The sequence below is a fragment of the Marmota flaviventris genome, chromosome 9 (assembly GCF_047511675.1).
Source record: "Marmota flaviventris isolate mMarFla1 chromosome 9, mMarFla1.hap1, whole genome shotgun sequence".
NCBI lineage: Eukaryota > Metazoa > Chordata > Mammalia > Rodentia > Sciuridae > Marmota > Marmota flaviventris.
Window position 1 is genome coordinate 63,406,246 of NC_092506.1, and position 24,415 is coordinate 63,430,660.

Here is a 24,415-nt window from a genome sequence, read left to right on the forward strand (position 1 = left end):
AGGAGGTAGCCCCATCAAAGCTCATGTATTAGACAATGCGAGAAAGTTTAGATGGAAATGACTGAATTGTGAGAACCTTGACCTAACCACTGGCGGGGATCAACTGGGTGGGAACTGCAGGGTAGTGGAGTGTGGCTGGAGGAGATAAGTGACTAGGGGTAACCCTTTGGGGTATATATTCTCTCTCTCTCTCTCTCTCTCTCCCTCCCCCTCTCTCTCTCTCTCTCTCTCCCCCCCTTTCCTTCCTGATGCCGTATCCTGAACTGCTCTCCTCCTCTATACCTTTGCACCAAGATGTTCCACCTCTCCTCAGGCCCAGAGCGAGAGAGTCAGCCATTTATGGACGGAGATCTCTGAAACTGTGAGCTCCAAATAAACATTTCCTCCTCTAATGTTGTTCTTGTCAGGTCTTTCGGTCACTGACCAAAACAAGAGGCCACGTTCTCTGGGGCTAGTTCCAAGCAGCAGCACATCCCAGCTTCTTCGCCTAGCCTTGGCCTTATGCAGTTTCCAACCCCCACACTCACAACCTGTTACCTCCGTTGGCATTACTTTGTTCATGTCCTTCTTAAAACAAAACAAAACAAACAAACAAACAAAGCTACCTATCTGGCCTCACTTTGTTTATTCATAAAATGGGGGTGATTCTGGGCTTCTCTCCCTTCCCTTGTGGGAAGAGGAAATGAGCCCAAGGATCTTCCAACAAGAGCAGTGGCTCTTTTTAAAAAATATGTATCTTTTTAGTTGTAAATGGACACAATACCTTTACTTTATTTATTTTTGTTATTATTTTTGTTTTGGGGGGGGATTGAACTCAGGGGCACTCGACCACTGAGCCACATCCCCAGCCCTATTTTGTATTTATTTAGAGACAGGGTCTCACTGAGTTGCTTAGCACCTCGCTTTTTGCTGAGGCTGGCTTTGAACTTGCAATCCTCCTGTCTCAGCCTCCCAAGCCACTGGGATCATAGGCATGTGCCACTGTGCCGAGCTATTTATGTATTTTTATGTGGTGTTGTAAGGGTAAAAGAAATTGAAGTTAAAGCGTAAAAGTTAAAGGGTAAAAGACCGGGTGTTGTAAAAGTTTCTAAGCTGCAAGGTCTGAGTTAAAATGTAAAGGAGGTATTGTTAGGTTTCTATGCTACCTGCAAAACCTGAAATTTCTGTAGCTGTTAAGACAATGCTTAGAACCGCCCAGTAAACATTTCCCCTGGCTGCTTGGTTATTTAATAACTGAAGGGCTCTGTGTGGTCGCACGTAGGCCTTGCAGGGCCTAAACCAATCAGTTTGAATGTGTACTCTCCTTAGGAATGACCTATCACTCCAGCCTGACCTGTTCCTGCCAATGAATGAACTAATCATGTTTAGGAGTTGTTGTTCAATTTTCCCGCGCCTCATGATGATTTGTTCTGATGTATACAAAGCCCTCCTCCCTCCCCAAAAAGTGTACTTAAGCAGTGCTCAGCCCCTGCTCGGGGCTCTGGGCTGCTTTCCCTTCTTGAGTGGGCACGGAGCCCCAGCATGCTGGTTCAATAAATCCCCTTCTGCCAATTGCATGAGTGGTCACTTGGTGGTCTCTTTCTCCGACGTTTCGCAGGACCCTTACATTTGGTGCGTTGGCCGGGAAAAGCACATCGCCGGACAAGGAGACCTCCAACGGACTCCTTTAGGGGGTAAGTAAGGCGCCTCTTCCTCTTCTTCTTCCTCCTCTTCTTCTCCTCCTTCTTCTCCTTCTTGTTTTTCCTTTGCGATCGCTTAGAGCTTTTTGGTTTTGGGCTCGGTGGAGAGCGTAAGTTCTCAGAGCTTTTTGGTTCAGGTTTGGTTTTTGGCTTGGATTGGTTTGGTTGGGTTGGCAGTGTGGCCGTCAGCGGAGAGTGTAAATTCTCCCTGGCAGTGGTGACAGACGTGTCCTAATCCACAGGCCACTCCTCTTAAGGGACACCTTAGAGGATTCGGGGGGGGGGGGGGCGAAAGTGCCCCCAGTAGAGGGACAAGAGTGCCCTCGTTTGTACTCTGCTGCCAACCCGTTTGGTTTCGCCGGCAATTCCTTTCTCAGGTTGAATTCACTGCCTGTCTTTAATCTCTGCTTCTAAACTTGTGTTAAATGTTTACTGTGTGTCCGTGTTTGTGTCACGTTTGTATTGTCCCTGTCTCTGCCTGAGTAACTCCCAGTATGGGACAAAGCCATTCCACGCCTCTGTCCCTGAAGCCTTTCTTGGTCCCTGCCTCCACTCGGACCCCTTCCCCCAAGATCCTATCACTCAATCTTTCTGCTCCTCCCCCTTTTCCCTCCATTCTCCCTGAGTCACAAGATTGTAGATATTGGGGTTGTGAACGAACAGGAGCTGCATGATGATCTTTGTGTGTCTTTTTGTCTGTGTCTCTGTTAAGTGTGATGGCATTGTTTTACTTTGGACCGATGCAGAGTCCCAAATTCCAAAAGGCCTTAGATGTGTGGAAGTAACTTTAGCTAAATTTTAACCTAATGCTTCTCCTGTGAGGGACAAAAAGTCAATAGAACCGCCAGCTTTTCTGTTCTCACCTTTTACACCTCTCTTAGCTGTGTTTTAAAGAATTTTGATAAACTTTATCCCCCCCTTTGTTGAGCGAGATTAGGGAAGCAGTGTTTTCTTTTCTTCCTGTAGTTGGCTTGAGCACACCCACTGCAGAGGGAAATGCCTGGGGTCTAAAAACTGTGATATCTCGCTTTAACTTTTCTCAAACTCGAAACAACTGCAAGCAGAAGATGAACTTTTTGGGAAGCTGACTACTGAAAAGTTAGGAGATGTGAGAAATGCCTAGTGCCTGGGGTCAGACCAAGCCAGAGGAACTAATCCTATAAGTAAAAGGTGGAACTAAGGGGCTCCCAGCATCTGCCAAAGCCATTTTGCTTTGGGGAGTCTCCTCCTTCCTTACCTGCACTTTAGGGACTACCCCACCTCTGTTTGCTTAGCTAATGAGACAATAAATGCAGTAATGTGTTGATGTTATAGATTGTTTCTTGGGGATGATCTTGGCTAAATGTGTATCTAAAAGACGATTTTTTTTTATTGTAACAATTTGGTATCTGAATGGGTTTCTAAAGCATTGCACTATCTTGCAGTTAAAAGTTGGGTTTAAGCAATTGTTTAGTTTGATTTCAGATAGTTCATGCTAGAAAACTTAAATACTTAGGGTAAAAAAAATTAGAAAGTTTCAATTTTGAACTGGGTAGCCTGAGAAAATTTCACTAGGTATTCCAGTGCATTAACTTAAGCAGCTTAATGATCCTGAGGGAATTTCCTCTGATGGTGGCCTTTATATTATCAGAAAAAGATCCTATTTTCAGTTTTGTGTGGGCAAATGTTTCTAATGTAAAGAGATATAAAGATATTTTGAGAATTGCATCTTAAACCTGAAAATTATGACTTATAGCTAAAATGCCTTAGGCATGAGGTTTCTGCTCAGAATTTCAGTTTTCCCAGTTCCTTCCAGACCTCAGCCAGGACTTAAGCTGATATGCAAATAGAAGCAGCTTGGGGCACTCAGCAGGAGACAGATTTCAGGCCCAAGGAAAAAAAAAGAGTTAAAGTGTCTTTTTACCTGAACTCAAACTAGACCCCAACCAAAAAGTAAATTATATGGTATTTATTAATTACTGGCCAGTCATCTTTTTTAGGACTCTTGCTTTTTCTTAGATTCTGTATTTTTTTTTTTTTTTTTTTTTGGAGCTCATGATTTTAATCCCACAGATGGGTTAATGTTTTCTGATCAGTCCTATTTCTGATCAACTGTGGAGTTTTTAAACATTGCAATGGAGATTTCACCTGAAAAAGCTACTAGGGTGTTACACTTGTGTTATGTGTTGTATGTTGGTATGTCTGTATGTGTGTATGTCCATATATCCTGCAGTGATATGACAATTAACAGATGAGGAGCGCTCATAAAAAAATTTAAAAATGGATCCAAATATCTTTGATTCACGTGATTCAAATGGTTCAATTTAAATTAGATAAACAGATAAAAGTAAAGATGTCTTTAAAATTAAGCTTATAAGTTTTTCTAGGTGTTCAAAAAGACCCTAATAAAATGTTGATGTCTATAAAATAATCTGCTTAAATTCAGAAATTTACAGATATTGTTTTAAAATGTGAACAGAAGGAGGTTAACAGATGGAAAAGAAAAACTAGAAAGTTTTAGGTATGGATTTAATAGAGGGAAAATGTGTTTCTGGATAAGAGAGTCTATGTGATTAAGTAATTAAGAAGGTTTAAGTAAGTGATAAAAAAGGTCTGTGTAAGTTGGTTATGTGTATAAGTTTTTGAGCAAGTAATCTTAAAAAAAATTAAAAATTATACAACTATGGTTAAACAACAACTGTTATTTTTCAGTACTTTTCTTGTGCTCTCTTACTCTGCATAATGTTCTTCCAAAACCAATTGCAGAAAGTTTCTAATTAGACTTTCAACCAGCTTCTGCTTAGGCACTACCGGCCTCTGACGACCGATGAACCCCCAGCATCTTCAAGAGAACAGTTCACTCAGTGCTGAAGCTCACTACCAGGCACGATGGAATGCAACGGACATCAGACAATGGGAGACAACAAGTTCGGAGAATCTCATAATCTGCCATCCTGGATTCATGAGTCTTTATGTCCTTCTAAGCTTCCTCATGGCCCTTGGTCTCTTTTCTGTCAGTCCCCCAGCATGGAACTTCTGCCAAAAATTGACCTTTGCTTTAATCTTTATCTTCATTCTGTTTTTATTCGCTCTGATTTTCTTCAGGTGCTGGTAACGCCAACTTGGCGCCTATCTGGAAGAACTTACTAATAAATGGGTTGCCTGCCACTTATCTAAGCCCTACCATCTCCCCCTTAGTTCTATATAAGCACACAGCTTTTTGCAAGGTTAATTATGGTGCTATTAATGTGTTCATATCTTCCAGGTATACAAGTCTGTAAGGTAGAAGCTTCAAAAGAACATTATATCAAGCTGGTGTTCTAAAGTTGTATGGTAATTTTAGGCTTAAAAGAAAAACATGTTGATATAAATGATATAAACATTTGTTTATATCATTTGTGTTCTACAACTGGACTTGTTATCAATAAGATATGTACAGTTCCATGTTACTTTTCACACTGAGATACAATTTAAATGTATTTTTAAGTTAATGAGAGCCTAATCTGTGTAAAGGTTTTATTGCAAAATACAAAAGTACATTACTACTTTTCTACAAGAGGTTAAAAGCTTTCAGCCTTTAATTCATGTTTTAGGTGTGATATTATGTTGTGTTAGCTAATGTTCATGTAAACTTGAACAACAATTTATGTAAACTTTGTAAAATGATCAGCTTCAGAACTATAGTACTTGAGATTTATAAAGAGCCCTGCCTTACTTGAGATAAGGCTCTGTCCCATCTCACTACATGTGAAAGTGGCTATAAAAAAAGTAAGCCAGATTTCAGTACAGTTAAAGTTGTGTCCAAAAGTAGGTTTTTGCCAAGATTACTAGGATCTCAAATAGGAAATTATGATGTATAACCCTGCCAAAATTCAAGGTAGCTATTATATAAGCTAAATATGTTTTTACCCTAGTTAGTTTTGTTTTGTAGTTTGCTTATAGATGGTTTAAGGATTGCCTGCTAATGTTTTAAAGAGGTATTGCTTTAAGAACACAACCTGGGTCAACATAAGATAAGGAGTTATCACCTACAGGATAGAGAGATAAACATTAAAGCCCAGTGCTCTTAATATAAGGCTATTAACTTATTTGCTAGATGTTTAAGATCAAGTTTTTAAAATTAGTTAAATTAAAAGGGCCAAGAAAACCAATATTCGGCTTTTGCCCTCTGAGTCAGTCTGAATCAGGGAATAGGGGACTTCTCCAAAGGGCTCTGCAACTCTAGGCCACATAACCTCCTGAGCAGGGAGATTAATGAGACCAGTGGAGGACAGAAAGCCAATCGGTACATTTGCTGTGAAGAGGAGGGTCATTAAAAAGGGGAGACATCCCTGAGGCTTCCGAGGGAAGCTACATGGTCAAGCAAGGCCTGGACCCATCCTAAGGTAAATGGCACTAGCAGAACTGAGAAGCTGCTATGAAGTTCCCCGAGGACTCCCAGGGAAACTCAGCTGACTGTTGACAATAGATAAGAACAAAAGTCAGTTTGACTTGCTTCATCTTAAACACTTAGCAAAGACAGTTAAAGCCAAAGCACAGTTGTTCCTGGACATTTTAAATGATAATAATAATTAAATGTAACTTCCAAAAATAAGTAAACTGGAGGCTACAAAAGAGATTCTCAGACAGGAATGCCTGATAACTATTAAAAGGAACTGCCAGAGTAGTTTTTAGTTTAAGGCCCACAGATATTCCTAACCTACACAGGTAGGTTTGGTGTTTGCTAGTATGGTTATCCAGCCCTAAGTAGCAGAATTAAAGGTTTCTCTATTAGACACAGGTCATACTAATAAAAGGATTTCGCAAGATCAGATGACATTAAATTATTAGACTATATCTTAAAGGAAAAGGACATCTGTAAACCTAAATGTTAGTTGTTGTGTTTACATCCCTGACATTTCTGGCAAGGTGACAAAGGTCCTTAAAGATTTACATGCTCAGATAGAAGCCATGTCCTCAGCAACTTTGTCGTGGAAACAATATCTTAGCTCCTGGTTCTTGGTACCTCCTGGTGAAAAACATTGTTATTCTCTGTCTTGGCCGTTATACTCATTGGCATATTCCTGTGCTGTGACATTTATTGCTGCATCAATATGGTTCCAGTAAATTAATGAATTCTTGTTTCTCTTATAGACCACCTATCCCTCGAATGGCCCTCCAGCCTAATACTTCTCAATTGGACTTTTATCATGGACCACTCGATAGACCCGATTATTAAAGGGGGACTCCAAACTGCTTGCCCCACACCGTCCCTTTTCAGCCTGAAGAAGCCGGAAAGATCCTCTTTGCCCCCCTTCCTTATCAGCAGTAAGGAGTTCCCAAATTAGAGGGGGGAATAAAGCCAGATTTTAAGTTAGGTAGTCAGTGTAGTTAGATAAATCGGGGTCTAATACCGAGTGGAATCTAAAATGGAGGCCATGCTGAAAATGATTCCAGGGAACGCAAAACAACTCATAAAATGTGAAACCCTTCAATAATCGTGATGCATTACTTTTAAGATTAAAAGTAGTCAGAAAAAGGAGTGGGGAATGTAAGGGTAAAAGAAATTGAAGTTAAAGCGTAAAAGTTAAAGGGTAAAAGACCGGGTGTTGTAAAAGTTTCTAAGCTGCAAGGTCTGAGTTAAAATGTAAAGGAGGTATTGTTAGGTTTCTATGCTACCTGCAAAACCTGAAATTTCTGTAGCTGTTAAGACAATGCTTAGAACCGCCCAGTAAACATTTCCCCTGGCTGCTTGGTTATTTAATAACTGAAGGGCTCTGTGTGGTCGCACGTAGGCCTTGCAGGGCCTAAACCAATCAGTTTGAATGTGTACTCTCCTTAGGAATGACCTATCACTCCAGCCTGACCTGTTCCTGCCAATGAATGAACTAATCATGTTTAGGAGTTGTTGTTCAATTTTCCCGCGCTTCATGATGATTTGTTCTGATGTATACAAAGCCTTCCGCCCTCCCCAAAAAGTGTACTTAAGCAGTGCTCAGCCCCTGCTCGGGGCTCTGGGCTGCTTTCCCTTCTTGAGTGGGCACAGAGCCCCAGCATGCTGGTTCAATAAATCCCCTTCTGCCAATTGCATGAGTGGTCACTTGGTGGTCTCTTTCTCCGACGTTTCGCGGGACCCTTACAGTGTTGAGGATGGAACCTAGTACCTCATATGTGTTAGGCAAGCACTCCACCACTGAGCCACAACCCCAGCCTGAGCAGTGGTTCTTAACCAGGAGTGATTTGCCCCCTAAGGGGTCCCTTAGCAAATCTAAGGATGTTTTTGATCATTGTAACTGGAGTGTGGGGTATTCCTGGCACTCAGTGGGCAGAGGCCAGGGATGCTGCCAATCTCCTTGCAACACTCAGGACAGAGTCCACCAACAAAGAGTTATCTGAACCAAGATGTCAACAGGGCTGAGTGTGGGAAACACTGAACCTGAGTAAGACCTTGGAAGGTGACTTCAGCCACCTACCCAGCCTCTGGTAGGACCCGCAGGTAAAAAGGTTTCTCCCTCCCTCCCTCTCCCACCCTATGCCCTCAGAAAGCAACAAGAACAAAGGGTTTCTGCAGAGGCCCAGTTGGGGCCTCTCCCTACTTAGCTCTGTGACCTGGGGCAAATCAAGGAGCCTCTCACACATCTCTCTCTCCTCTTCCGGAAAAACAAAGATAACTACTCTCACTGTCGCTGCATAGTAAGCCTTGAAGTCATCGCCCTTATCCACCACCCAACATCAGGATTCCTTCCCTGTTTCTCACGTCTGTCCCTCCCACAGTTCCCTGAGTGGCTTCATTTGAAAATAACTGCTCAGAAGAAGCTGCACGCCCTCTGGAGACCTGAGGGCTCTCCCTGGAGCTCTGGGCAAGTCCCACCAACCCGGCTCCCTCCCTGCCCTCCAGGACTCACCCACAGGGTCCACAAGGTCGATGTGGTCCACAAAGTCCCGCTTTCCCAGGTAGACAGTGAGCTGGGGAGGAGAGGCAGGGGTGCATTAGAAGGTAAAGGCAGGAGGGCACAGGCCCTGGAGCAAACCTTGGGATTTGCTAAGATTCAGACACCCAACCCCAACCCTTATTCAAATCTCAGTGGATCAGGCCTGGGCGGCACATGCCTGTAATCACCTGTATCTGAGCTACAAGGGAGACTTAGATAAGAATCACAAGTTCAGCTGGGTGCGGTAGCTCACACCTATAATCCCAGCAACTCAGGAGCCTGAGGCAGGAAGATCACAAGTTCAACAATTTATCCAGACCCGTCTCCAAATATTTAAAAAAAAAAAAAAATTAAAAAGGTTTGGAGATGAGGCTAGGGTTGTGGCTCAGCGGTAGGGCACTCGCCTAGCACGTGCAAGGCCCTGGGCTCGATCCTCAGCACCACAAAAAATAAAGATATTGTGTCTAGCTACAACTAAAAACTAAATATTAAAGGGGAAAAAAAAGGTTTGAAGATGTAGTTTAGGGGTAGAGCACTTGCTTAGAAAAGCAGGAGGCCCTGTGTTCAATCGACCCAGCACCTCAAAAGAAAATTTTAAAAATCACCACGGGACTTGTAGCCCTGCCCCAGCCTTAATGCTAAGAATAGCAAATCCCTGCAAAACTTTAAAAGCAACTCATCTCCAAAAACCCGATGAAGGAGTTATTTGTTCCCATTTTGCAGATGAGGCCACTGAGGCCTAGAGAGGTCTTCATGCCAAATAACCATTGAGAGAGGAGGAGCCATGGCAAAGCAAGCAGCCAGGGGCAGTGCTGGAGTATGAGGGAGGTAGGGGGCCTGGGTAGGGCCCCAGGGGCACTGACACTGGTCCTGCGCTCTTCAACTGCTCCTCCCATTGCAGCCCGGGAGAGAGCCACTTAGATGAGCAAAGCCAGTTTCCACTCAGTAACCAGCCTGCGGGAAGGACCTGCATGCCAGAGTTCCATGGCCCAGAGATGAATCCCTCAGTCCCGGTGATTCCACCCCCATTGTATTTCCCAGATCCCTCCCTCTCCATCCCCACAGCCATCCTTGCCTAGGGGACTTGACAGATAGCCCCCCTCGCTCTAAGCTCTGGGCTGCTCTCCCCTCCTTAGCTGACTGGTTGTTGTAAAATGCAAATCTAACCATGCCACTTCTGAAAACTGAGAAACCTCAGCGCCCAGAGATAAGGATGATAAATGGCTTTCATTCCAAGTGCCAACTCTGATGGATTGGTGGAGGCTGCCCAGGGGCCTGGATTGAAAAGAAATGCAAAATAAATCCTGGCACAGTGGGAAAGGGCGAAAAGGGAGGGGTGATGTCTGCTGTGGGCACCGAAGGGGGATGTGGACGTGCACGTGGCTATTTGCCACCCAGGCCAGGAGTCAAGCTCCAAAGCCCAGCCACAGGACTCCCGTGACCCACCCTGCAGCTGCCCCATCCTCCGCTCCTGCTCCATCTCCGCAACCCAGGACTCAGCTGCCAGATGCCCCCTATGCCCTCCCAAGTCATGTTCCTGCCTTCCTTTCACTTCACCTTGCCTGGAAATGTGTCCCCTCTAGAGGAATCTGTCCCTAACCACCCAGGCTTGGTCCTGTAGCCCCTGGGAATCCCTGGATCTCACACTTGGCACTTCATACGGAAATGATCCATTTCCACGTCTGCCCCACCGTCTGGCTGTGAGCACTGTGCCTGATTCATCTCAGCACACCCAGCCCTGATCCCCACTGGCTCAGCCCAGACCTGGCGTGAAATGAAGCCAGTCATTATATCTGCGGAGCCGAGAGGAAACCAGGATGGAGCTTGGGGTCTGCGAAGGCCACCTCTCCCGACCAGAGCTGAGGCTCCCTGAGGTCCAGGCAGAAAGTCCCTCAAAAGGGCCCCTCCCTGTTTGGATGGAGGGCTCCTGAGGACAGAGCTGTGTCACCCTGACAGGAAGCCATGGCTGCTCTGTCTCTGGGAGGTATGCGTTTCCATGGAAACACCATTGCTCCTCTGCCCAGGAAAGGACCTCAGAGTCCGGGCTCTGGGAGGAGCTGGGTCAGCCTGCCCGACTCACCTTTCCATTGGGGCTCGCCTTCTTGAACACTCTGTGGAGAGAAAGAGAGGTGAAGCCAGGGTTAGCACAGCCCCCAGGGGTGCTGCAGACCATCCCCACGCCCAATGCAGATGTGCCCTGGAGAGACTTGCAGGCACTTGGAGAGGTCAGGCGGTGCCCGGCGCCATCAGCTCTTGCCATCTGTACCCGACCTCCATCTAAGCCACAGTGGTTGCCATTACAGTCCTCCTGCCGCCCATTGGTCACAGGGAACCTCACAATGTGAGATGTCCCAGCTCACACACAGGCGAAGCCTCAAGGGCCCATAGGGTCTGAGCCACTGTCCCTCACCCCTCTCCTGCCTCCCTGCCCTTGCTGCTCTTCAAACCCACCAGGGTGAATCCTGCCTCGGGACCTTTGCTCTAGCACCTTCCCCTGCCCACAGGATGCTCGCCCAGACATCAACCAGCCCAGCCCCACTTCAGCCTGCGCCTCCCCTACAAACCTCCCCTCGCTCTGCTTTTCCTCCTCCCACATCATCGCTGTGACCTGCTACATAATTTCCTTGTGCACTCCATGCTGGCCTGTCCACTCTCCTGACACGCCTGCGTCCCAAGGACAGGGATCTTTGCCTCTTCTGCCCAGGCTCACATCCCAGGTGCCCACAATGGCACCTCTAACTGCTGGTCCTGGCGGCAAGCCTAGAAACACCAACTGAACAAGTGCACGATGAGTCGGTGAAGGAAGGAACTGCTGCAGGCGACTGAGACCCAGGGTGACCCCGCAGAGCGCCGGGCATCAGGCAGTGACAGACCCCCAACTCCTCAAATGCGCCGCATGCATCCAGAGCTCCTGCTGCCCATTCCCCCGCTGTGTCCGGGCCACCCGGTCCCCCCGCCGACTCTCCATCATCTAGCCCAGAACTTCTCAGGGTAACTTTGGGAAGGGAAAAGAGGAAAGAGAGAGACCAGGAGATGAGGTGTTGGAGGAAGGAGGGAGACAGGAAGAGAGAGGACAGGGACGTGGGCAAGAAGTAAGAGATGGAACAGAGGTAAACAGAGACACGGTCACAAGCAGAGAGCTGGTCCACAGGGGGCTGAGAGGGACACCAGTCACCTAACCCCCAGCAGGAAGCCCAGGCAAAGGCCACCTCATCCCAACGTGGTGGCTCCTCCTCTGGGGGCCGGGGGTGGCTCTGTATGGCCTCTGTAGTCCTGGCCCCTGTTCCTCCTCTGCTCACTTCTGGGCCCCCAGGGACCACTGAGGGCTCAGAGCATCGCTTCATACACCCTCCACGGCTCCCCAGGAGCCCCAGGCTCTCCCCTCGTCATCAATATTTATCAGTGTTGGGAGTGTGAAGATGCCACAGTTGGCAGGGGTGTGATAATTGCTCAAGTGAGAAAAAATACAGATCATGTGGTTTGAACCAGCAGCTCCCAAGCCAGGCGGGACTAGGCCTGCAGAGGAGACCAGAAAAGTGGCTCAGTCCACAGGGAACTCAGCTGTTTCCAGAAACCTCTGTCTTTCTCTACACCTAGGAAACCCAGGGTCTGAGGGAAAGAAAAAGCCACACACCCCTCAGGGCACGAATAACTGAGCCAGGGAAAGCCAGTCCAGTGACTGATGGGAAGGATAAGAGGTACCCAGCGGCACCCAAGCCAGACTGGGAGGAGCAGTACTCAAGAAGGCAGGGAGAAAGAGAAGAAGGAGCTAGCATTTCTTGAGTACCTAATTATTCCTCATAATGGCCCTGTGAAATGGAGATGATAACCCTCCTTTTATAAATAATTAACTTGAGACTCAGAGAGATGCAGTAATTTGCCCAGGAACACACAGCAAACAAGGGACTAGATCAGGATCCAGACCTAATTCTGTCGGCCTGCCTCTAGAGGCTGGGTGCTTTATATCCAGCCCCACTGTTTCCTAAAGCAGGTGTTTTTATCAACATCAAGAATAACAGAAGAGAGGGGAAATGAGGACAGGAAAGGGGAAGGGAAGAAGAAATAAAAGAGTGAGTGGGGGTGAGGGGCAGAGTGGAGTGACCAGGGGCAGGAAGCACAGCCAGCAGTGGGGACTGTCCTGGCTCTCAGTCAGCATGGGGCCACCTCCCTCAGGAAGCGGGACTCAGAGCTTCCTAAAACAACAGCAGCTGCTCTCATTCCCTGAGTGCATGTTTGTTATGGCCTGGACATCTCCAGGGATGTTTCCCAGAACACGGCTGAACTTCAAGACATTCCCATTTCAGAGATGCGGAAATTAAGGGTTAGAGAGGCGACTCACAGTCTGTCTCCAGAGCCCACGTCCCACCCCCTCCTTCACACCACCAAGCCCTCCCCCAAACTCCTCCAGCTTCCCACCCCCAACACCATCAGAAAAGAGGCCCCTGTGGGGTGATCCCAGTCTCCCAGGACCCCACAGTGCGACACCACACAGACCACTCTGCTGCTTGTTTTGAAGAACACAAGCTGGAGGTCAAAGCCAAACCCCAGGCCAGGTGCCCGCCTGGGATCCAGTGGCTTGGAAGGCTGAGGCGGGAGGATGGAAGGTTCGAAGCCGGCCTCAGCAACTTTGCGAGGCTGTAAGCAACCTAGTGACACCCCGACTCAAAAAATAAAATAAAATGGGCTGGGGATGTGGCTCGGTGGTTAAGCGCCCATGAGTTCAATTCCTGGCACAAAAAAAGAAAAGATAAAGAAGAAAAAGAAACCAACCCCAGGTTGTGGGAGACTGGACTTGGTCCCTGCAAGTCCCCTCTGCCCCTCAGCCTGATCCATAGCCAGAGCAACACCAGCAGTGTTCTGGCTGACCAAGGCTCACTGCAGACAGGAACAGAAATCAGCTGAGGAGGGGTATGACAAGGAGACAAGACTCTCACAAGGATGCGCAGGCAGGCCGCCCGGGGGCTGCACTCAGGAACCGGGAAGCCATGGGCTCTCAGGTGGCCGCTCCCTCTCTCCACCTCTCCTCCGGGGGCTGCGTGTGCTCCCAGCTGCGCAGCTGTGGGGCGGCTGCTCCATTGTCTCTGTGGACCTGTGTCTCTGCTTACTCAGGGGTCTTCTGTTCCTCCATCCTTTTGGCTGCATGTGACTCACAGCCCAACCCTGTTCCTTCTCTGCCTCTTGCTCAGCTTCCCGCTCCTAACTGGCTGGATGGCCCCATTCCAAATTGGTTAGCAATTGGTTAGCTTTGGTCAGGTATCTCACCCCTGGGCCAATCAGCCATGCCCAGGGTGTGTCACATGGTCCACGAGGTATGAGCAGAAGAGGGTCTGGTGAGGTCGTGTTTTCCAAACCAAGGGTTACGGCCCACTACCAGATAGTGAAATCAACCCAAGAGATTTTTGGTTTTTTAATGAACCAGAATAGAATAGAATACAGGCAGGAAGGATAAACAGATATGGCCATATTCACCAATATTCAAGTCCCCTCTAAGGCTGGGCCGAAGAAGTTCTGGCCAATGGTACAGGAGAAGTGTCACATGTCACTTCCAGGCAGATGCATTTAAATTTCAGTACATGAATCTCCATGCCCCTTATATTCATTTTCTATGGCTGCAATGAAAAATAACCACAACTTTGGGGGCTTAGAACAGTATAAATTTATAACCTCTCAGTTCTGCAGTTCTGCAGTTCAAAATGGGTCTCACTAGGTTAAAATCAAGGTATTGGCAGGTTTGTTTCTGGAGACCTTTGGGTGAATCTGTTCCTTGCCCTTTGCAGCTTCTGGGGGCCGCCCAAACCCCTGCCTCGTGGCCTCCTTCCTCCACCTTTAAAGTCAATAAAAGTGGAGGAGTTCTCACACTGCATCACTCCGACTTCCTCTTCGGCTCCCTCATCCCCTTTTAAACATTCTTAGTGTTACACTGAGCCCATCTGAATAATCTAGAATAATCTCCCTCTTGTAGGTCAATGGTTTAGCAACCTTAATTCTACATGCAAGGGTTATAACTCTTTGTCATGCAACATAACCCATCCCCGGCTCATCAGACCTTCCAGTGTCCCTTTGTGCCTGTCAGGGAAAGGGCTACACCACAATGGACCCAGATGAAGTACCTTTTAAGACAGATTACCCAACAAATAGAACTTATAATTCTGTATGGTATGACTAAGCAATAGAATATAATACAACACTGAAATTATGCTCTCATCTTTCATAATGCAGGGAAATGACTAAAATAGAATGTTAAGCAGAATAAATCTGGAATCAAAACAGAACAGCATATTTAGCATTAAACTCAACTTTTTTTTTTTTTTTTTTTTTTTTGGTGCTGGGTATTGAACCCAGATCCTCGTATATGAGAAGCAAGCACTCTACCAACTGAGCTATATTCCCAGCCCTTTAAACTCAACTTTATATTCAGTAAATACCCAAGAGAAAGAATGAGAAAACAATGTTATTAAGATGACAATACTCAAATTGATTTATGAAGACCCACATTAATCTATAAATTCAATGTGATCTTTATCAAAACAACAGCTGGATTTTTGCAGAAATTTGTAAACTGATCCTAAAATTCACATGGAAATGCAAGGGACCCAGAACAGCTAAAACAAACTTGGAAAAAAAAAATTGAACAAATTTAGAAGACTCACATGTCCTCACTTCAAAACTTAATGCAAAGGTACAGTAACCAAAACTGTATGGTACTTGCATATGAACATATAGATCAATAAAAGAGAAATGAGAGTTCAGAAAAAATTACATCTATTTATGATCAACTGATTGTGTGTGTGTGTGCATGTGCACGCGCTCACGTGCACACACACGGGATTAAACCAAGGAGCATTTTACCACTGGACTACATCCTCATCCCTTTTTTATTTTTTATTTTGGGACAGGGTCTTTTAAGTTGCCATAGCTGAGCTTGAACTTGCAATCCTCTTGCCTCAGCCTCCTGAGCAGCTGATATAATAGGCATACACCACTGTGCCTGGCCAGTCCATTGATTTTAACAAGGAAGCCAACACAAGTCAATAAGGAAAGAACAGTCTTTTCAACAAATGATAATGGTACAACTGGATATTTACCTGCAAAAGAATGAAGTTAGATCCTTACCTCACACCATATATAAAAATTAGATCAAAATGGATAAAGACTTAAGTGTAAAAATCACAACTACAAAATTCTTGGATGAAACCATAGGGGTAAATCTTCATTTCCTTGGATTACGCAATGGTTTCTTAGATATAACACCAAAAGGACAAGCAACTAAAGAAAAGATAGATAAAATTAAAACTTTGGTGCTACAAAGGTCATTATCAAGAAAGTGAAAAGACAACTTGTAGAATAGAGAAAATATTTTCAAATAATGGTTATGAAAGGGTCTTATCAGGATATATACAGCACTATTACAATGTCAACAACAAATAGGTTCAATACCCAGCACCACTAAATAAATAAAAATAAAAATTGGCAATGGATTTATTTGCATAGACCAGTCTCCACAGAAGTGGCCAATAAGCCATGCAAAGATGTTCCTCAGCATCCGTCATCCTAAAAATGCAATTCAAAACCATAAGGTTTAATTCACACCCAGTAAGATGGCTGTGATAAAAAAGGACAATAACAAATGATGACAAGAACGAGGAGACGCTGAGCCTTGCGTATGGCTGGTGGGAATGCAAAGTGTGCAGCCACTTTGACAAATAGCTTGGCAGCTCCTCGGAGAACAAGACAGAGTTCACATGGCCCAGAAAGTCCACTCCCGGGACTTGGAAGAAATCAATTTCCATTGATTTTGGAAATTGGAAAGAAATGTCCACATAAGAAAAGAAAATGGAAATCGTGTCCACATGAAAACTTGTACATGAATATCCATAGCAGCAGCATCTAAAATAGCTATAAAGAGTGGGGAAAATTGCCAATATCCATTAACTAATGAATGTATTTTTAATGTGGCATATACATAAAATATGACTATCATTCAGCCATAAAATGGGACAGAATACTGACTCATACTACAACATAGACGAACCTTGAAAACATTATGCTAAGTGAACACAGCCAGATACAAAAGGCCACATAGTGTTGATTCCACCTCCATGAAATGTCTAGAGGAGGCAAATGCCTACAGACAGCAAGTGGATCAGCAATGGCCAGGAGAGGGGAGGGGTAGGGAGGAAGGTTCAGGATTTCTCTGGGAGAAGTGATGAAAATGTTCTGGAATTGAATAGTAGTGAGGGTTACACGACTTTGGGAACATGCTAAAACTCACCAAATTGTGCACTAAAAATGTGAATGTCATGGTGTTCTACCTCACGGTGGAAGGAAGGAAGAAAGGAAGGAAGGAGGAAGGGAGGGAGGGAGGGAGGAGAGAAAGGAAGGAAGGTAAGGAAATGTGCCTTAACAGGATCTAAAGAGGACTCAGTCGCCCACCCACATCTTTATCTCTCTTAATTTCCTATGTTCTCCAGTGATCATAAATCACTTTGTAAAGATGCTGGAGCTCCCTTACAAGTTCTGCCCCAAACATTAAAGAAAGGAGAGTCTGGAAAAAAATTAGTAAGAGAAGTTAAAAAAAAAAAAAAAACTGGATCCAGACGTCTGAAAGCTTAGAGGTCAGAGTCTCTTGTATGGAATGTACAGCCCAGAGCCCCCAGGCCTGCAGCCACTGCCATCACCCCTGCCATCTGTCTTCTGCTCAGCCACCTCTTCCTGCAGGAAGCCTGCCCTGACTTCCCAGGCCTGGAAGGAGGCCCCAACTCCATACTCAGCATGTCTCTACTAGCAGCAACGTAATAGTCCATTAAATCCCCTCTGATGTGCTTTTATACAGAAATGAGAGTCGAGATCTTCTCTGCAGCATTGCCCCTGGGTCCCTGGGGTATAGCATGGTGCCTGGGACACAGCAGGTGCTCAATAAATACAGGTTGCTAATGAGGGGCCTCAAGAGAGGAGTCGAGTGTGGAGATGGAGGAAGATTAAAGGACAGTGGTGGTGACCCTCCTTCCCGGTGAGTGCCCTCCCTGGGTTTCTATGGTCTCACTTCCATCTCACTCTCTGGGATCAGCAGGGCTTAGGAAAGGCTTCACAGGGGCAGGGTCACAGCCACCTTCAGGCCGAACCTCCACTGCAGCTGATACACACCAAACAGGCGCCTGCCTTGGTCAAAGCCACCCGTCTATCATTCCCTTAGCTCTAAACCTGCTCCAAGCCCTACCAGAACCGCAACCTGGGGAAACGAACATGACACAAGGCCAAGTCAGAGAAACCTACCAGGCACGTGGACCACCAGCCAGGCATGTGCTGAGTGAGCCAAACACTTCACGCACGTTGCTGTATTGGTCCATCTAAGTTCTCCAGAGCAGAAACTCCAGATTCAGAGACGCCAAATTCCTTGTCCAAAGTCACAAGGTCAGGATCAGAAAACTCACAGAATCATTGATGGGACACCATCGAACAAACTATATCTTACTTAACACAGAAAACTCATCCTGGAAAGACTAGCCATGAACATCACTACCAGGGAATTGGGAGAGCACTAAGAACAATTCAGTCCTGTGTGAGAATCAAAAAAAAAAAAAAAAAAAAAAAATCCTGTGAATGTAATGAACATGGGAAGAACTTCAGCTTCACACGATCTTTAGTCAACGTCAGAAAACTCATCAGGAGAGAAATCAGGTACCAGATCCTACTCTAAGTGTATCACAAATATTAACTCATTTATTCTTTCAACTCCCCTATAAGGTGTACTACCATCATCCTATTTCACAGGTGAGAAAACTGAGCCACAGAGAGGTTAGGTAATTTGCCCAAGGTCAGACAGCAAAGTAGGGAGCAGAGCTAGATATTGGAGCTCAGGCAACCTGGCTCCAGAGACCATGCTTTTAAACATTCCCAAGTATTGCCTGGGACACGGAATGTGGAGTTCTGCCTGAGAAGCCAAGAAAGACTTCAGGAGCAGAGGTACGATGAGGGGGATCTTAATGGACTCAGAGAGTGTGGAGGAGGTAACAGCTCTGCAGGTGAGGGCCTGGAGAGAACCACTGAGTGCTGGGGAGAGGGTAAGTAGCTGGGTGTGGCCAGAGTGTGTCCTGAGAGCCTGGGAGGAGCCTCAGGGAAGGAGGGTAGGCTAAAATAAAAAGGTCCACTCCCTCCCCAGATAGTAACAGAGCACCTCTGGATGCTGACCCTGGCATAGGAGGGTAGAGGGGACTCGGAAGGACCTTGAGGATCAGGCTAAGGACCTGGGACCGCATCCAGCAGTCATTGGGGAGGCATGCACATTTGAGGGGTGGAGAGCCAATGGCCAGAACTTTATTTTGGATACAGAGATGGCTTCCCCCAGTGCTGGCCCTGAGAGCAGCCATGGCTCTGTTGGGTACGGTGGGCACCATGCAAGGGGGCATTCACTCTCAGAAGCAGGCGCCCTACATTCTGACCTACTTTCCAGGGTGTGAGAACAGCCATCAGGGAACAGGGAGGCGTGAGGAGCAGGTGGCAGCAGAGGCAAAGAGGCTCTGAGAGGCCTTATGACACTCTCCCTGGGGGCAGGGTTATTTGTGTACAGGCTCATCCGCTCTGCCAGAGCGTCACAGCCCTCTGTCCCAGCCCTCCCCCTGACACAGCCCTGTCTGCCTGCTCACCTGCCTCTCTGGACGGCCCAGGCGGGGAGACAGGAAATGTCACCCCGTTTCATACATTTCCGAACTCTGGGGAGCCATAGGGTTTTGTTTACAGAACAACCTGCTGTTTCCCAGATGGAGAAATCAAAGCCCGCGGGCCAGAGGTGTCTGGGGCGGCCTGGTGCATGCAGAGCTGGGCCGAGAGGAGCACCCCAGGCTTCTGCTGCCCCTGGCCACTCTCCCCGACTCTGTCCCCCTTGGGCCTGCCCGGGGCTCCTGGGGCACAGGGGGGTGCCTGGAGGCCTGAGGGGTAAAGGTGAGCCCAATCTGGCCAAGTCCAGCTCCTGAGCTCTGGACTCCCGAGGGCTTCCAGGCAGAGCATGCGTGCGCACGGTCACTTTTCTGGCCGTGACCCAGATTCGTGAAGTTTTCAGAGGGTACAGATGAAGGAAAGAGGGAAGCCACCAGGAGGCCATGGACAGAGGTGAGGGCTACTTAAAGGAGCTTGGCCCATTTTCTGGTAACCTATGGAAATGGAGATGTGAAAATCAAAGGCTGGTAAAAATCTCACCAAGCGGCTGCCAGCTGGCTACCAAGGACCCACAGACGGCCCTGATCGCTGTTGAGCCTACCCGAGGGTCGAGAGGCAGGAAGGAAAGGCCGCGGAGGAAAGAGCCAGGAGCTGAGGCAGGCAGACCCTGCCTAGTCCTTCATGACCTTGGGACAGTCTCCCATCCTCTGAGCCTCAATTCTGGAGGATGGGGGGTGGCCTCCCACTTGGTGGTTGGGAATAATATTAAAACCTGGTAGCCAGCAGAGAACCAAAAAAGGGGAGCTGACATTATTACCATCATGACCATCATCACCCTGTCAGTCCCCGCCCTCCCCTAAATGTCCCTCAGGAGGCCCTGGGACAGGAGGCATGGCTATGTGGCCCCTGCTGGAGACAGGGAGGCCTTTTTAGCTGCCAGTCTCACATGGAAGGCACAGTTTGTGATGTTCTCTTCCCCATTTAGATCCCCACCTTCCAGAAATCCCCAGAGACATGCCCAGCCAGTCCTCGTCCTGCCCTGCCCCTCCTTCCATCAGCGCTCTCCACGACAATGCTCACCAGCTTCCCAACTGTCACCAAGAAGCATCAGAGCTCCTGCCCTGACTCCTCCGTCCCCACCCCCCAGGCTTGGCTTCTCCCTCCCTCCCTCCCTCCATTCATCCTTCTTCTTTCTTTTTTTTTTTTAATTGTTTTTTTAGTTGTAAATGTCTTTCTTTATTTATGTATTTATATGTGGTGCTGAGGATTGAACCCAGGGCCTCGCACATGCCAGGCAAGCACTCTACCACTGAGCCACAACTCCAGCCCCTCATCCTTCTTATTTCTGGACACATTTCTGGACTCCCTTTTCTCCTTCCTTTTATTTTCCAAAACGCTGGGCATTGCTCTTCCCTGCAGGAGATCCAGGTCCCAATGGCCCGTGTGTGTACCCAGGCACCAATGCTCAGGATGGAGGGGGGATGGGGGGACAGACACTCCACAAACAGAATTCTCCCCCAGAAGCAGAGTGTGTGATGTGCCCAGCTGAGCTCTGGCCTAATCAGTCCCTTACCCTCCCCCTCCCCACTGTCCCCTTGGCATCCACAGGGGCCTGCACATTGCTGCTCCTTAGTGGACACTATGGAACTGGAAGAATGACAAACTCTAGAGAGCAGGAACTGCATCCTCCTTCAGTCATTATTTTTCTTGGTACACAGTAGGTGCTTAATAAATATTTTGAATGAATGAAGAAATGAACCAACCAGAACCAAACTCTGAGCTCAAAGCTGGGGAAAAATGGGACCTGGACCAAAAAATAAATTAGAGGCGGCAGCCTAATCACCAGGATGACGCACAGCCTAGGCAGGAACCTGTAGAGACCAAGTGCAGACCCGACAGCCCATCGCCAAACCAGCAGGAAGATTTTATTTAAAGGGGGTTGGGCCAGGTGAGGTGGTGCATGCCTGTAATCCCAGCAGTTTGGGAAGCTGAGACGGGAGGGTTGCAAGTTCAAGGCCAGCCTTAGCAACTTAGAGAGGCCCTGTCTCACAATAAAAAAAGGTGGGGGGGCTTCTGGGCACAGCAGAGCACATCTGTAATCCCAGCAGCTCAGGAGGCTGAAGCAGGAGGATCACAAGTTCAAAGCCAGCCTTCAAGCAATTAAGTAATGCCCCAAGCAACTTAGTGAGACTCTGTATCAAAATTTAAAAATAAATAAATAAAAAGGGCTAGGGATGTGGCTTAGTGGTTAAGCTCTCGTGGGTTCAACCCCTGGTACCAACAAAAATAAAAAGCAGACATGGGGAGTGGTTTGAGGGGGGTTAACTTTTGCCAGTTTAAATGTACAAGCTTGTTGGTGTGTAAAATAACATAGTATAGTATATTAGAACAATACACTAGTTCAGAAACATTACTTCTTTCCTGTGTTACTGTGGATCCTCTGGGGGCTCATCTCATATCAGCTGTTCCGTAGGTGGGTCAGGCTGCTGAGAGCTCTGTGCCCAGGGCCTTTGCATGGACTGAGGCCTAAGGCCCGAGTGATGGCTCTTTTCCTGAGAAAGAAGTGGGGGGGCATGCCCTTTATTTAGCCAGACATGGTCCCCGTGGTGGCTTGGAGCTGGCTTGTCCAGATCTTTAAGAGATGACTGTCACCAGATTTTTAGGAATTTTTTAGTTAGTTGTTACACAAAGTCATTATCAGTGGTTCTCAACAAGGGAGAAGAAATTTGAGTTTGCACCCAAGGGGATATTTGGCAATTTCTGGAGACAATGTGGAGGTCTTGTCTTGGGGGACTGTTCCCCCAGCCTCTAGCAAGTATAGGCCAGGATGCTGCCTGCATAAGGCACAGAGCACTAGTCCCTGTGCCCCAACAAAGGATCTCCAGCCCAAGTGTTAACAGTGTGGATGTTGAGAAATCCCAGTAAACACAATTAATTAAAGCACATTAAAAACAAAGGGAATCATGCTCAAGCTTATCACTCCCTAATGACCCTATGGGATTTCCTATTATCTTCTTTGAGGTTCCCTATGTCTATGATAGCTGTGGGGTGGGGGGTGAATCCTGTGTAATGGTGTCTCCTGTGCTCCTCAAATCCATGCTCAATAGCCTCACACTGAACAGGCATCTGCGGCAGGAGTATTTACACCACAGAAATTGGCAAATGTTGCAATCCCTCCACCTTCCTTTTTTTCTCCAAAGGGCCAGTTGCTACCAGCATACCACTGAGTGTCACTTTAAGGACAGAAGAAAGTTCACAAGCCTTCCCAGTTTCTGGTCCGGTGGTCGGCTTAGCACCAGCCTGCTCTGCAGTCTGAAACAAGAACCTGAACATGGCCCTGGGCACAGACTCCACACCCCACCACATACACACACCCCACCACACACCGACAGACACCACACCCACCACACACACACACACACAGACAATGCAAACCAGATACTCGTTCACATCCACATAGGCATGTCACAGACACACCACACGCGCCACACCACAAGTGTCTTTTGATGCTTCACACTTCACACATGTACACCACACATAGCACACCCCCAAATGCTAAACATTCCCCATGCACACACATCACACTTGCACAATACACACGCCACACAGACACACAGACACTCCCCCAGGAGCCCTCTGCCCAGTGGAGGAATCACTTGAATGACCAGAGAAACAGAAAAGAACGTCAGTTCACCTGACTGCGCTCCTTGATGTCCAGGCCCTCGTATTCCTCCACACCCTCTGTGTCTACCCTTCCCCACACCTTTCCCTGCTAAGATGACATTCTCAACATTCGTCTAAAAGGCACAGAGTCAGGTGACCCCATTTCAGTACCTCTGGAACCCCTGGCCAAGCGGTTCTTCAGCCCTGCTCCATGTCCAGCTCTCAGTAGCTCCAGAGCTGAATCTGGCCTCCGCCACCTTCCCAAGCCCACAGCAAGCAGTACCCTGGGAATTCCAGCCACAAGACCACTTCTACTGCCACCAGACCTGGTACGCCCAAATCTCCATCTCCAGCCAGGTCCTCTCTGACCCCACGCCCACAAGCAACAGGACATCACCACTTGGAAGTCCCCCAACTCCTCAGACAAATCCCAACAAACTTCCTCCCCATGGGGCTCCCCTGTGCTCCCTGTCCCTGCCCATCCCAGAGGTGGCACAAAGGAAGTGCTCAATGTACATCTCAGGGATCAAGAAATAATGATGCAAATCCCACAGCGAGAAAAACAGCATCAGCTTCCCGGTGAGGCCGATAGGAAGTCTTACCCCATTTTGCAGCTAAGATCCCTGAGATTCTGTGGCGTTCCAGGGCCAGCCCTGGAGCAGAGCAGAGCAGGGTCCGCAGGGTGCAGGGTGGCCTGTCAGACCCAGAGCTGGGGACTGCAGGCAGCAGCGGCCAGGCCAGGGCCAGCCCTGCAGATCGCTCTCCCCAGCCCTGAGTGAGGGGTAAGCTACAAAGAAAAGGAAAAGGCGTTCCTGATACGCGTCCTGTTTCCTCTCCTCCTCTGGGCTTCTCGAGCCGAGGAGGGCGGATGTCTCTGGGCTGGCAGCACTTGGCCTGTGCAGGGACAGGCCACGGTGAGGGTCTGTCTCCTGGACCCCTTTCTACTCCAGCAGTGTGGTCTGTGTGAGGCTGGAGCTCACTGGCATGGCTCCTCAAGCTTCCTTCCCCGGTCCCAGGGAGCCTCAGCTCTTTATCTTCAGCCAGCACCTCCTGTCCAGGAGTGTGCCACAAAGGCACCTCCCCAGGAAGCCCTCCATGTCACCCTCACTTGCCACCCCACAGAAGCCAACTCCCTAGCTGCCCAGCTCATTCTGTGCCTATTGCCTGTGGAGCCTGGGCTCTCCATGAATCAGGCAGGGAAGGAGGTCCCAAGGCAGAGGTCATCAAATGAGGTTTCTTTAGTGAGAGAACAAAAAGGGAACCCCCTCATCAGACAGGGGTCCTTCCCGAGGGCAGCGGTCAGGTCTCACATAGGGATCTCTCTAAGGGAGTGGCCATGACTCCTCCATCAGACTAGATAAAGGTGATGCCTCATTCTTCAGACAGGGAAGTGCCAGGGCACAAGATGACCATGTCCCTCCATGTGACAGGGAGTCCCAGAGAACAGAAGCCATGTTCCCCCATCACATAGGACCCTCTCTCTCCTGGAACATAGGGCCATGCCTCCTCCTTCAGAAAAAGCTCTTAAAA

General features: G+C 47.7%; 1 protein-coding gene and 1 long non-coding RNA gene across 7 annotated transcripts in view; one reads left to right on the plus strand and one right to left on the minus strand.

The window, feature by feature from the left end:
• The window catches only part of Arrb1 (arrestin beta 1), an 89,217-nt gene that overhangs the window by 24,363 nt on the left and 40,439 nt on the right, over positions 1-24,415 (minus strand). For 3 of the 4 annotated variants that reach the window (XM_027942661.2, XM_071616497.1, XM_071616496.1), the window contains 2 exons: positions 10,650-10,680; positions 8,543-8,603 (listed from right to left, as the gene is read on the minus strand). In XM_027942661.2, coding sequence (XP_027798462.1) covers positions 8,543-8,603; positions 10,650-10,680 — 92 coding nt within the window. Of the gene's footprint in view, positions 1-8,542; positions 8,604-10,649; positions 10,681-23,487; positions 23,508-24,415 lie in introns of those variants that run through there. The other variant, XM_071616498.1, reaches the window with a different exon arrangement.
• Positions 223-7,753, plus strand: LOC114084259 (uncharacterized). 3 transcript variants are annotated; one of them, XR_011708576.1, is made up of 6 exons: positions 223-361; positions 1,598-1,673; positions 4,452-4,585; positions 4,924-4,991; positions 6,792-6,965; positions 7,480-7,753. It is a non-coding gene; the product is annotated as an uncharacterized lncRNA (long non-coding RNA). The 3 variants fall into 3 exon arrangements; XR_011708577.1 differs by lacking the exon at positions 4,924-4,991; XR_011708575.1 differs by lacking the exons at positions 4,924-4,991; positions 6,792-6,965; positions 7,480-7,753 and having other exon boundaries at positions 4,452-4,835.